At 39.3% G+C, this 12,903-nt stretch overlaps 1 protein-coding gene across 1 annotated transcript in view; it reads right to left on the bottom strand.

Annotated features, from left to right (window-relative positions):
* The window catches only part of LOC143020001 (uncharacterized), a 34,083-nt gene that overhangs the window by 480 nt on the left and 20,700 nt on the right, over positions 1-12,903 (bottom strand). Inside the window, exons 4-5 of the mRNA XM_076176089.1 lie at positions 2,156-2,324; positions 305-511 (exon numbers count right to left, since the gene is read on the bottom strand). Of these exons, the coding sequence (XP_076032204.1) occupies positions 305-511; positions 2,156-2,324 (376 nt within the window). The remainder of the gene's footprint in view (positions 1-304; positions 512-2,155; positions 2,325-12,903) is intronic.

Consider the following 12,903-nt stretch of genomic DNA (forward strand, 5'->3'; position numbering starts at 1 on the left):
TAGGTAGTGGAGGGTCTAAGGCAAATGGCAGAGTTTGTGAGAGAAGAGAGTACATGTGGGCAAACATAGGGCAAGAGGGTAGTAGTCAGCTGGAGGCAAGTCTTAAAGTAGAGAGGCTATTGGAAGTTAAGTTTTAAGTACTTAGTCAAATATAATAAGCAATGGAGGGTGATGAATGGAAGTAATTTATTAAATCAGGGAAGCATGTGTACATCTTGAGAAAAGGAAGTTATGAGAAATAGGTATTGGGATAATTGTACAAGATTTAATAATCATCAGGATACTCCTCAGGGGGGGAACTTACAAGTCGAGTTAAATCAACACATTGTGTAAATTGGGCAACTTCCCGGCTGCAGCGGAGGGACTGTTTGGGGTTGTCCTGGTAGCACTTCATAACTTCATCTTGATGGTCCTGACACACAGGGGTGCAAGTAGCTTTCAGGAATAACGATTCAACTTCCTTCAGCGATGAACTAAATTGCTCCTGTGTCAGCTTCCCAATATTTGTGAACTAGAAAGAAAAAACAATTACATCAAGAGGAAGAACAACTTGTTAATTGATTAATTCAGCAATTATATTGTTGGCAATTTGGGAGGGGGAAATGGCATGATGCTAGTCTACTCATGATGTGCAGTTGTATTACAATTTGGCACAGAGGTAACAGGGAGAGATGACGGGTACCTGCATCTTGAATGATGGATGTCAGATTTACCTCCCCGACACCCATCACCAAACCTATCTGCTTTGTCACTTCAGTTTTAAAGTGCAGCCCTCGGGGGCTGACACTGTCTTTGCACTGGTCCCAGGATCTCAAACAACATTAACTGTACTTCTGCCTATAAACACAAGATCTTCCAAATGGTTACTACTACATACATACATATACCAGGGGCTTTTTTCCCTTACAAGGGAGGTAGTCAAAGGCATAAAACCACTCCCACCCATTTCATCCCCACATACACTCCCATTCACCATCCCTCTTTTCTTGGCTCCTCCTGGATGATGGGTCATCCCTGCATCTCACCCACTAACTTGGTTCAAAAGCAATGCAGCAAGACCACTTTATTTAAATGGTGATCCCCCCTCTCCTTACCCTCATGCTGAAAAAGAGAAGACTGGGAGAAATCCTTTTGGGCCTCATCAAAATATCATTCACACATAATCCCTAACCTGCCTTCCACCCACTCCCTTCCATGCATCAAAGCATCATCCATATACAACCATTGTCCAATCATCCCTATCTCCTGTCTTCTCCCTTCCTTCTTCAACAGACATCACCCTCTTTCCCAAAGACCCTTTTACACCATCCATCCATATCCTCCTTGGTCACCCCTTCATGTTCACTCCCTCCACCTCTGCCTTCCACACCTCTACTAATCTTTCTTCACTCATTCTTTCCATGCATCCAAACCATCCCAATACTCTTTCATAAACCCTATTTCCCAACCCCCTTCCCACCACTGCTCTCCCTCTCACCTTGTTTCTCACTTCATCCAGCCTAATAACCCCTAACATACTTCTTAGGAGTTTCATCTCAAACACATTTAAACTTTTCCTCTTATGTTCTATGTTTCTGTCCCATACAGTGCTGTTGGCACAATCACCCCTTCATACAATCTCCTCTTAGCATCCATTCACAAATATCTATTTCTCATTACACTTATTAATCCCCCCAAGGCATTTACTTGCATCTCTTAGTCAACTTTCTACCTCCACCATTCCTCTTGCCTGCCACATTTGGCCCCAAGTATTTAAAGCTATCCACTCTCCAATCTTTCTCCCTTAATACTCCCTTCAAATTTGCTGTCATCCTATCCCCTTGTACATCGCATTATCTTACTTTTACCTACATTTATCTTCATTCGCACACCTTTCCAAACTAGTCACCAACTTCTTTAACCACTTCAGTACAATGACACCCATGTAGGTGTCATGAGGTGCAAGTAGGTACACAAGGATGCCAGCATCAGCATGTTGATTTTATAAAAGTAACCCTCAACAGTTCCAAGGGTTAGCCAGACTTCTTTACTATGGTTTCAGACTATGGAAATTACTCTGACAGCTATGGAAGGAAACAAGTATAAAAACATAGATTTACCTCCTTTCAATTGTCAAGCATCTCTTTCCATGCAATTTCTAAACAAATAAATTTACCTCCTCCTCTCGTTTGTCAAGTTTCTCTCTCCATGTCTTCTCTGCTGCCTGAAGCTCTTGTTCCTTCTCTTCACGAAGCCTCATAACAAGAAGATGAGCTTCTTCTGCATAAATAGACCAGGGTGGTATAGAACCACTTGGATGAGTAAGGGTAGGTTTGGGCCCAGCTCTGAAAAAGACAGAGTTAACTCGAGTTATGCAAGAATTATGTTCCTGAAGACATCATGCATCTCAAAATTGTGTAGTTTCTATATTATTCTCACAAGAAATAATGGTAATTGGGAGGAAGGAGGGTTACATTCCTGGGCTGTGGAAAAATCCATATATTTTTGGGGTATACAGGGTCTAACAGATAAATCCATACAACTTCTTATCACATGTTTTAAGATTAATATCTCGGGTTATAATAAACAGAGTTATGAAATTTTCAGTATATTTAGAAAAGGCAATAAGAACAATGATTTCATTCAATGTAACCACCTTCAGCTGTTATGATGCTTTCAACGCGTTTACGAAACTTGGATACAGCATTGATGATCTCAGACTTTGATATATAATGAACCCACAGCCTTCTTGATGTCTGTCTTCAGGGTTGTTATACTTCTGTGTGGCTTGTCACATGCCTTGGCCTCAATTCGCGCCCAAAAATAATAATCTAAATGGTTTAGGTCTGGCGAATTTGAGGGCCACAACTCTTTGTTCCAGAACTGCACATTTGACCCTTCGAGAAGGATGGTGCTCTTCGCTGTGTGGGCTGGAGCCGATTCTTGTTGGAAGACAAACTGGTTGCCACTAGCCTTATCTTTCATCCAGGGTATTATTTTCTCTTCTAGAACTTTGCAATAGACAACGGCATTGACTTTCTCCTTGTTGTTGAAGAAGTGAGTGAAGACGTCCCCCTCAGTTGACACCACACAGAGCACCATGACACTTGCTGGTTTCTTCGTCGTTGTCTTGTGTTGAACCTCTGAGGATGAGGAGGCTATCCAGCGATCATTCCGCTTATTGAAAGTCGCATCAACCGTGAAAATCTTCTCGTCGGAAAAAAACTTGATGACTGAGCCATTCGACTTCATCCAGTTCAACAGCTTTTGGCACCTGGTCAAGCGGATTTCTTTCATTTTTCGTGTCAAAAGATGTCTTTTTTTCCTTGTGAGAATGAGGTTAATCCCAATTTCTTTAATGCTCTGTGAATTGTCATTGTGCTGACACCTCTCTTCTTTGCCAATGTCGATAATGGTAAGGCTGGATTTGCATTGACACTTCTCTTGAGACCAGCTAAAAAGCGAGGTGTTAGAATTCTGCCCCTTCTGGGCTTGTGAGCAGCTCGTTGGTCTTCGCCGGTCTCATCAAAACGTTTACAAACATCGTAAACAGTTTGTCTGAAGTATTTTAGCATCCTTATTATGGCGCTAGGAGTGTGACCCGCGCGACGAAGTTCGCATATGGCTGAACGTTTGGCTTGTTCCATTGCTTAATGTTTATTGCACCGGTGCTAGTATACAACTGGCTAAATTATTAGACAAATGGAAGTATCTGGAAACAATCAGAATTGCCATATGTTACTTTTAAGTGCTTAAAACCTCTTCAAAGTTTGTACGGATTTATCTGTTAGACCCTGTACTGTGCTATGATAATTATTCATGCACAGGAAGTGTTGAGTAAACAATATCCTTTCACATACCAATAGGCTTCTTCCCCTTTATATAGCCAGCCAAGGCATGCACCCACCCTAATCCATTGGCATGCACCTACTCTCCCCCACCCCACTGCCATTTGTCACCCATTTCCCTTTCATCTTAGCTCCTTGTGAATAAAGGGTTATCCCTGCCTTAGTCAGAAGTAATCTAATAAAGCACAGCATATCCATAGTAGGGCCAGCCACTTCATTTCCATTGGCCCATAATCTCACTAAGACACACCACAACACAGTACAGACTGGTGTCAGTGGTTGTGGAGGAAAATATTCGGGTGTTGTTTTGACGTTTCTTGGTTTGTGTGGGTCTTCTACCATGTAGTGTATGAGTAGCAGAACGCCCACACAAGCCAAGAAATATCAAAACAACACCCAAATACCTATGATGATATGGTTTAATGTCACACACTCCCCCCTGTCGAGAGGCTAGGACGGTGCCCCTCACAGAGGGCTTTTGTAGCATGGAATTTAATGAACCATGCCCTTGGTTCAACTTCGTCAGTGGCAGGATTCGAACCGCCCTCATCTCGACCTTCGCCGCAAGTAATGACGCCCTAACCCACACACAAATGCACTCTTCTCTTCCTCCACAACCACCAGCCGCCAGAAGCATACCCATAATATCATGCACTGTTCCATCCACTGAAAGACGACACATTGCTGCACACCTGACCCCCTGGCATCCATCCCTTTGAATCTTTTCTACCCCAAGAAGACTGAGTCCACCTCACCATGCTGCAATGCAGACACCATCCAGCCCTCTTAAGTTACCAGAAAAGGCTGGATGACAGCATTGCAGATCACAGTCCAGGAAGTAATGATTCATATCATGCACACCAACAACACAATATACACTCTATATGACATACAGTTAATGCAAGATCCCTCAACCCTGTTCACCCACCACATTACATTATACAAGCAAAACTAGCCGAATAAAACAAGAATACTACAACAATCATCTACAACAACCTACCACCAGTACAACACATATATATATATATATATATATATATATATATATATATATATATATATATACACACATATATATATTTTGCAGTATTTCAAAAATGACACGTGAATATAATTTGCAGAAAAAAAAACTGGTAAATAAGAAACGTAGTCCGAACGTTTTCGTCTATTTAAGACATCATCAAGGGAATGATGATGTCTTAAATAGACAGAAACGTTCGGACTACGTTTCTTATTTACCAGTGTCTTTTATCTGCATATATATATATATGTACACACACACACTTTCGTCGGATGGGCAGTGAAGATTGGAGTTCTGAAGAAAAAGTGAAATTTTTGTGGATCTCAATGCAAAGGAAGTACCTTATTGTATCTACAGGGAAGGGGAAAGCTTGTGGTGTAGTGGGAAAGTGAGGAAAAAGGAGAAGGGGAGGGATTACTGAAGGAAATGAGGAAGGGGAGGACTTGGTCCAGGAGGCCAAGCGTCTTGTAAACAAGAGAAGGACCGATGATTTTGGTGAAGGGATTAACAAAAATGTAAAGATTAGAAATATAGATAAGAGCAGCACAATGGAAGGTGAGGATAATAATTTCCAGGGATTTAATGAGGGGGGGGGGGATACCAACCTCCCCCGATTAGCAAGACTAGAGGAAAAACTTGAACAAATGACCAAACATTGGAAGAATAGGTTCGTTAAACATAGCAAAGATTGTGCAGTTGAAAAATTGGAAGAACTAGAGAAGGCGAACAAAAACTTAACTAAAGAAATAGAAGAATTAAAAAGACAGTTAAAAGAAGTAAAAGAGGAGAATGAAGAATTAAAGAGGAATAATAAAGACAATAAAGAGGCCATAGCAAAAGAAGCACAGGGTTGGAAAAAAAATCCAAGAAAACAGTAAAGTTGCATTTACTGACATAATTAAACAGCAAATGAAAGAACAAACTGAAGACTCAGTTATTAAAGTGATGAGACAGAAGGAGAATAGTAAGAGACTTAGCAGATAAAAAGAAATGTATAATTATATTAGGAATGGAAGAGAAACATAACCTAAATAGATCAACAAGAATCAATGAGGAAAAAGAAAAAGTAAGCAGTTTACTAGAATTAGTTCAGGAAGATGAACCTGAAATCATGAAACAAATTGAAGAGATGTATAGACTCGGAAAGTATAGTACAGATAAAACCAGACCAATTAAGATTAAATTCAGGTCACAAACGACGGCAGAGAATATCTTAGCAAAAACAGGGAAACTAGCAGCAAGTGAACAATATAAAAAGGTATGGATAAAAAGAGAAATGAATAAAGAGGAAAGAGAGGAGGAAAAAATGAAAAGACATGAAGCTAAGGAAAAAAATGAGAAAAGAACAGAGTCAGAAAAAGAGAAATTCTATTGGAGAGTAGTGAATATGAAAGTAAGGAAATACGACATACTAGAGAAAAACAAAAGGGAAACAGAGAATACAATGGAAGTGGCAGAAAACTAAGAGTGTCTTACACAAATATAGATGGATTAATAACAGGATTGAATGAGCTGAATGATTATCTGAAGGAAAAAGAACCAGACATAATGGGAATTGTAGAAACGAAATTAAAAGGTCCACTACCACCCAACAGTGTAGGACATGATGCATATAATTATTGGATTAGAAACAGAGACAAAACAAGGGGGTGGAGTTATGTTCCTGACTAAGAAGGATATAAACATTATGATCAAAGTGGAAGACAGAGATCAGAAGAGCAGAGAGTTTGTGATAAATTATGTGCCTCCAAAAACAGCCTCGTGGGAAGAGAGTGAACATAAAAGTATGTTAGAAGACACAAAGATAACATTAAATAAGATAATGGAAGATGGAGGAAGAATAGTTATGATGGGCGACTTTAATTGCAAAGAAGTCTGCTGGGAAGAGATGACAGTAAAGGGTGGAGACGGCTCATGGGGAAATGTTCTACTCGAGATGATTATTGACCATACAATGACACAGTGGATACAGGAGAACACTAGGTATAGAAATGAAGAACCATCGAGACTAGACCTAATAATCACATCTGAACCTAGAATAGTGGAAAAGATTGAATATAAAACACTAATAAGAATGATGTATGAAAAAAAAACTTTGATAAAATAAGAGAATTCTTTCAAAAAGAAAACTGGGAAGGAATATACAAAGAAGAAACAACAGTGGAAGAGAAATGGAATATTTTGACAAAAATGCATAAAAAAGGAGTGGAAAAGTATGTCCCAAGACAAAAACAAGAAAAAGAATATGTAAAGTGCTGGTACAACAAAAGTTGTAGGAAGTTAAAAGACAAAAGAGATAAAGCTTGGAACAAATGGAAAAAATACAAAAGACCTGAAAAATGGAAAATATATACTTGTTATAGAAATGAATATGTACAAGTGTGCAGAGAAGAAAAGAGAAAATATGAAAAAGATGTCATAGAAAAATGTAAAGATCAACCAAAATTATTTTACAGATTTGTAAACAACAAACTGAAAAACAAACAAGATTTGGAGAAATTAAGACAAGGAGTTGAATACACAGAGGAAATAGATATGAGCTGTCAAGAGTTTTTATGTGAGTAGTAGAGCATGTGTTAGGATTGGAAATGGAGAGAGTGAGTGGTTTGAAGTAAAGGTGGGACTTCGTCAAGGATGCGTTATGTCGCCCTGGCTGTTCAACTTACACATGGATGGGGTGGTGCGAGAGGTGAATGCTAGGGTAGTGAGTCAGGGATTGGAGATGGTTAAAGAAAATGGAGAAAAGTGGGAGGTGAGCCAGCTGTTGTTTGCGGACGACACTGCGCTTGTGGCAGGGTCAGAGGAGGGATTGAGGAAGCTGGTGGCAGAGTTTGGGAGAGTGTGTGATAGAAGAGAGCTAAAGATAAATGTGGGTAAGAGTAGGGTGATGGGATGTACAAGGGGTGAAAGTGGCAGTAGACTGGAAGTGAACATTAAGGGAGAGCGACTGGAGGAAGTGGATAGTTTTAGATACTTGGGTGCAAGTGTAGCAGGAAAAGGTGGAGGTAGAATGTAGATTGAGAGAAGCGAGTAAATGCCTTGGTGGTTTAAAGAGTATAATGAGAAATAGACATTTGGGAATGGATGCGAAGAGGAGACTGTATGAAGGAGTGATTGTGCCAACAGCACTGTATGGGGCAGAAACGTGGAACATAAGAGAAGAAGAGAGAAGGAGTTTGAATGTGTTTGAGATGAGGTGTCTGAGAAGTATGGTGGGGGTTACTAGGCTAGATAGAGTGAGAAATGAGGAGGTGAGGAGGAGAACAGGGGTGAAAAAGGATTTGGGAGAGAGGGTTGATGAAAGAATATTAGGATGGTTTGGACACATGGAAAGAATGAGTGAAGAAAGACTAGTAAAAGAGGTATGGAAGGCAGATGTGGAGGGAGTGAGTGAACATGAGGGGACGTCCTAGGATGAGGTGGATGGATGGGGTGAAGGGGGCTTTGGGGAAGAGGGGAATGTCTGTTGAGGAAGGGAGAGGACGGAAGACAGAGGTGAGTGGAGAATGGTTGTATATGGATGATGTTGTGACTGCATGGGGAGAAATGGGCGGGGGGGGGGTAGTGTGTGTGAGTGAGTTTTGACGCAGCCCGAAGGGATTTCTCCCCGTCCTCTCCTTATATGCAAGGGGGGACGGAGAGGGGGGGTCGCCGATTAAATGAAGCGGCCTTGCTGTGGATGTACTGTGTCCTCCGACACTGCTTCTGACCCAGGGCGGTGGGCAGGGTGCAGGGATGACCCGTCATCCAGGAGGTGCTCAGATGAGAGGAAGGGTGGGAGGGGTGTGGAGTGTATTTAGGGATGAAATGGGTGGGAGTGTTTTTATGCCTTTCCCTTTTTGGCTACCTCCCTTGGAAGGGGGAAAAAGCCTTGGTATATGTATGTATGTATGTATTTTAAATCAGTGTTTACAAGGGAGAACATACAACCTGAAGAGATCGAATGGAAAGAGAAAGTCCCCCCTATGAAAGAAATAGAAGTAACAAAGAATGAAATAATGAAACACTTGAGTAATCTTGATGTCAGAAAATCGCATGGACCAGATGAAATAGCAAACTGGATTCTGAAAGAATGCAGGAATGAACTGGCAGACAAAATACATAGCATAATAAACAGTTCCTTGAAAGAAGGAAAAGTTCCAGAAGATTGGAAAAAAGCAAATATAGTACCTATATATAAAGGGGGAAATAAAGAAGACCCTACCAACTATAGACCAGTCTCTCTAACAAGTACAATAGCAAAAATTTGTGAAAGAATTGTCAAAAGTAGATGGGTAAAATATTTAGAAAAAAACAATGTGCTAAATCCAAGGCAATTTGGATTCAGACAAGGACGATCATGCGTCACCAATTTAATATGTTTCTATTCAAGGCTAATAGATATAATACAAGAAAGAGATGGATGGGCTGATTGTGCATTTCTAGACCTAAAAAAAGCTTCTGACAAAGTACCACAAAAGAAGTTGCTTAAGAAATTAGAAACCAAAGGAGGAATACAGGGCAAACTGCTTAAATGGATGGAAGACTTTTTGCAAGAAAGAAAAATGAGAGTAGTGATAAGAGACAAACACTCAAATTGGGATGAAGTAATAAGTGGTGTTCCACAAGGAACAGTTTTGGCCCCAATAATGTTTGCTATATATATTAATGATATGGATGAAGAAATTGAAAGTTATATGAGCTTCTTTGCAGATGATGCAAAACTATTAAAAAAAGTGAACACGGAAGAAGATTGTGAATCACTACAAAGTGATCTAAATAAAGTCTGGGAATGGAGTAGGAAGTGGGAGATGGAGTTCAACACTAAAAAGTGTAGTATAATGGAATTTGGAAAAAGCAAAAACAGAATAACAGGAGCATATAAATTGGGAGAAGAAAGAATAAAAAAAGTTGAAAATGAGAAGGACCTGGGAGTCATTGTTATGAATAATATGTCACCTGAGAAACAAATAAATAAGATTTTTGGTGAAACTTATAATTTAATAAGAACAATCAAAGTGGCATTTACATACCTGGATGAAGAAATGGTGAAGAAAATAATAATCACTCTGATAAGACCAAGATTGGAATATGCAGCAACGATGTGGTCACCAAGTACAAAAAAATGTATAAAAAACTTGAAAGAATACAAAGAGCAATTACAAAATTGGCACCAACACTCTCAAAACTATCATATGAAGAGAGACTAGCAAAACTTGAGCTATAGACACTACAGCAAAGAAGAGAGGAGATTTGATAGCTATTTACAGAATCATGAAAGGCATAAAAATTATTGATAGAGAGGATCTAATAAAATGGGATGATAGAAATACAAGAGGACACGGAAAGAAAATCAAGAAAGACAGCTACAGAAGAGATCTGAAAAAGAACAGTTTTCCTCACAGAGTAATAGACAGTTGGAACAAATTAGATGAGAAAGTAGTGTGTGCAAAAACAAAACATGAATTTAAAAATAGTTTAGATAAAATGAGATAAGAAGACAGGACACCACAATCATAGCTCCCCTTCCCGTAAAATACAAATAGAGAGAAAAAACACACACACACAAATTTGTGAAAGTGATAAAAAACAGATGGGTTAAGTACCTGGAAGAAAAATCTATACTGAACCCAAATCAATTTGGATTTAGACAAGGGAGATCCTGTACAACAAATCTGATTTGCTTTTACTCAAGATTAGTAGACATAATAGAAGAAAGAGATGGATGGGCAGACTGTGCTTTTCTGGACCTGCAAAAGGCATTCGATAAGGTACCTCATAGGAAACTAATAAATAAGATAGAGTCAAAAGGTGGCATCAGAGGAAAATTATTGGAATGGATGAAAGACTTTCTGATTGGGAGGAAAATGAGAGTTGTAATTAGAGAAAAATTCTCCAACTGGGAAGAAGTAAAAAGTGGGGTCCCGCAAGGATCAGTACTGGCCCCGATCATGTTCGCTGTATACATTAATGACATGAATGAAGGCGTGGAGTGCTATATAAATTTTTTGCAGATGATGCAAAATTACTTAAGAAGGTAAAAACGGAAGAGGACTGCAACTCATTGCAACAAGATCTGGACACAATATGGAATTGGACTCAAAAGTGGGAAGTAAAATTCAATATTAAGAAATGCAGCATAATGGAATTTGGAAAGAGTAAAAATAGAATATCAAAAGATCTTGGAGTGATGATTGGAAAGGACATGAAACCAGATAAGCATATAAACAAGATGTTCGGAGAAACCTACAACTTATTGAGAGCAATTAAAGTGGCATTTACCTATATGGACGAGGAAATGATAAGGAAAATACTTACTACACTAATAAGACCAAATTTCGAGTACGCAGCATCACTTTGGACACCCAGTACCAAAAAGAATATTAAGAAACTAGAAAGATTACAAAGAGCGACAACAAAACTAGCACCGTCACTCGCCGAACTAACATATGAGCAAAGACTATCCAAATTGAACCTACCAACTCTGGAACAAAGAAGAGAAAGAGGAGATTTGCTAACTATCTACAGAATAATGAAAGGACTGGAAGTTTTAGACAGGAACGACCTATTAATGTGGGACAACGGTAAAACAAGAGGACACGGAAAAAAATTGAAAAAGGATAGTTATAGAAAAAAATTGAAAAGGAACAGTTTCCCACACAGAGCGATAAATACATGGAACAAATTAGACAACAAAACAGTATGTGCTAACACTATACAAGATTTTAAGATAAAACTTGATGCGGAGAGATACAAAGACGGGTCACCACGAGCATAGCTCCCCTCCCGTATATTACAACTAGGTAAATACAACTAGGTAAATACACTTCTCTCTCAAAACTATCATATGAAGAGAGACTAGCAAAACTTGAGCTACAGACACTAGAGCAAAGAAGAGAGAGAGGAGATTTGATAACTATTTACAGAATCATGAAAGGCATAGAAATTACTGATAGAGAGAATCTGATAAAATGGGATGAAAGAAATACAAGAGGACACGGAAAGAAAATCAAGAAAGACAGCTACAGAAGAGATCTGAAAAAGAATAGCTTTCCTCACAGAGTAATAGACAGTTGGAACAAAGTAGATGAGAAAGTAGTGTGTGCAAAAACAATACATGCATTTAAAAATAGTTTAGATAAAATGAGATAGGAAGACGGGACACCACGAGCATAGCTCCCCTTCCTGTAAAATACAACTAGGTAAATACAACTCGGTAAAAAAACAAAAAACAAAAAAAAACACACACACACACACTTTCAACGAACGGACGGCTTGACGAACTTTCTGAAGACAAGTGCAGGTTGTGGATCCCAACGCAAAGAGAAGTGCCTTTTTGTATTTACAGGGTGGGGGAGATTGCTCGTGGGGTAGTGGGAAAGTAAGGAAAGAGGAGAAGGGGAGGGATTGCTGGGGAAATGGAAGGTAATGAGGAAGTAGAGGACTTGGTCCTAACAGACCGCCGAAAAGTAAACAAGCGCCCGCAAGACGAGCTGGAGGACGACGGAATGTCTAATAAGAATGTAAAGATTAGAAGTATAGATAGGAACAATACAGTAGAAAGTGATGAGAATATTTTCAAGGGATTTAAAGAGAGTGGGGGGGACACAAACCCCGCCCGACTGACAAGACTATTTGGATTCAGACAAGGACGATCATGCGTCACCAATTTAATATGTTTCTATTCAAGGCTAATAGATATAATACAAGAAAGAGATGGATGGGCTGATTGTGCATTTCTAGACCTAAAAAAAGCTTTTGACAAAGTACCACATAAGAAGTTGCTTAAGAAACTAGAATCTGAAGGAGGAATACAAGGTAAATTACTAAATTGGATGGAAGACTTTTTGCAAGAAAGAAAAATGAGAGTAGTGATAAGAAACCAGCACTCAAAATGGAATGAAGTAATAAGCGGTGTCCCGCAGGGAACAGTCCTGGCCCCAATAATGTTTGCTATATATATTAATGATATGGATGAAGGAATTGAAAGCTATATGAGCTTCTTTGCAGACGATGCAAAACTACTGAAAAGAGTGAAAACTGAAGAAGATTGTGAATCACTACAGAGAGATCTAA

The sequence above is a fragment of the Oratosquilla oratoria genome, chromosome 38 (genome assembly GCF_046742065.1).
Source record: "Oratosquilla oratoria isolate Oo_2021 chromosome 38, ASM4674206v1, whole genome shotgun sequence".
Classification (NCBI taxonomy): Eukaryota; Metazoa; Arthropoda; class Malacostraca; order Stomatopoda; family Squillidae; genus Oratosquilla; species Oratosquilla oratoria.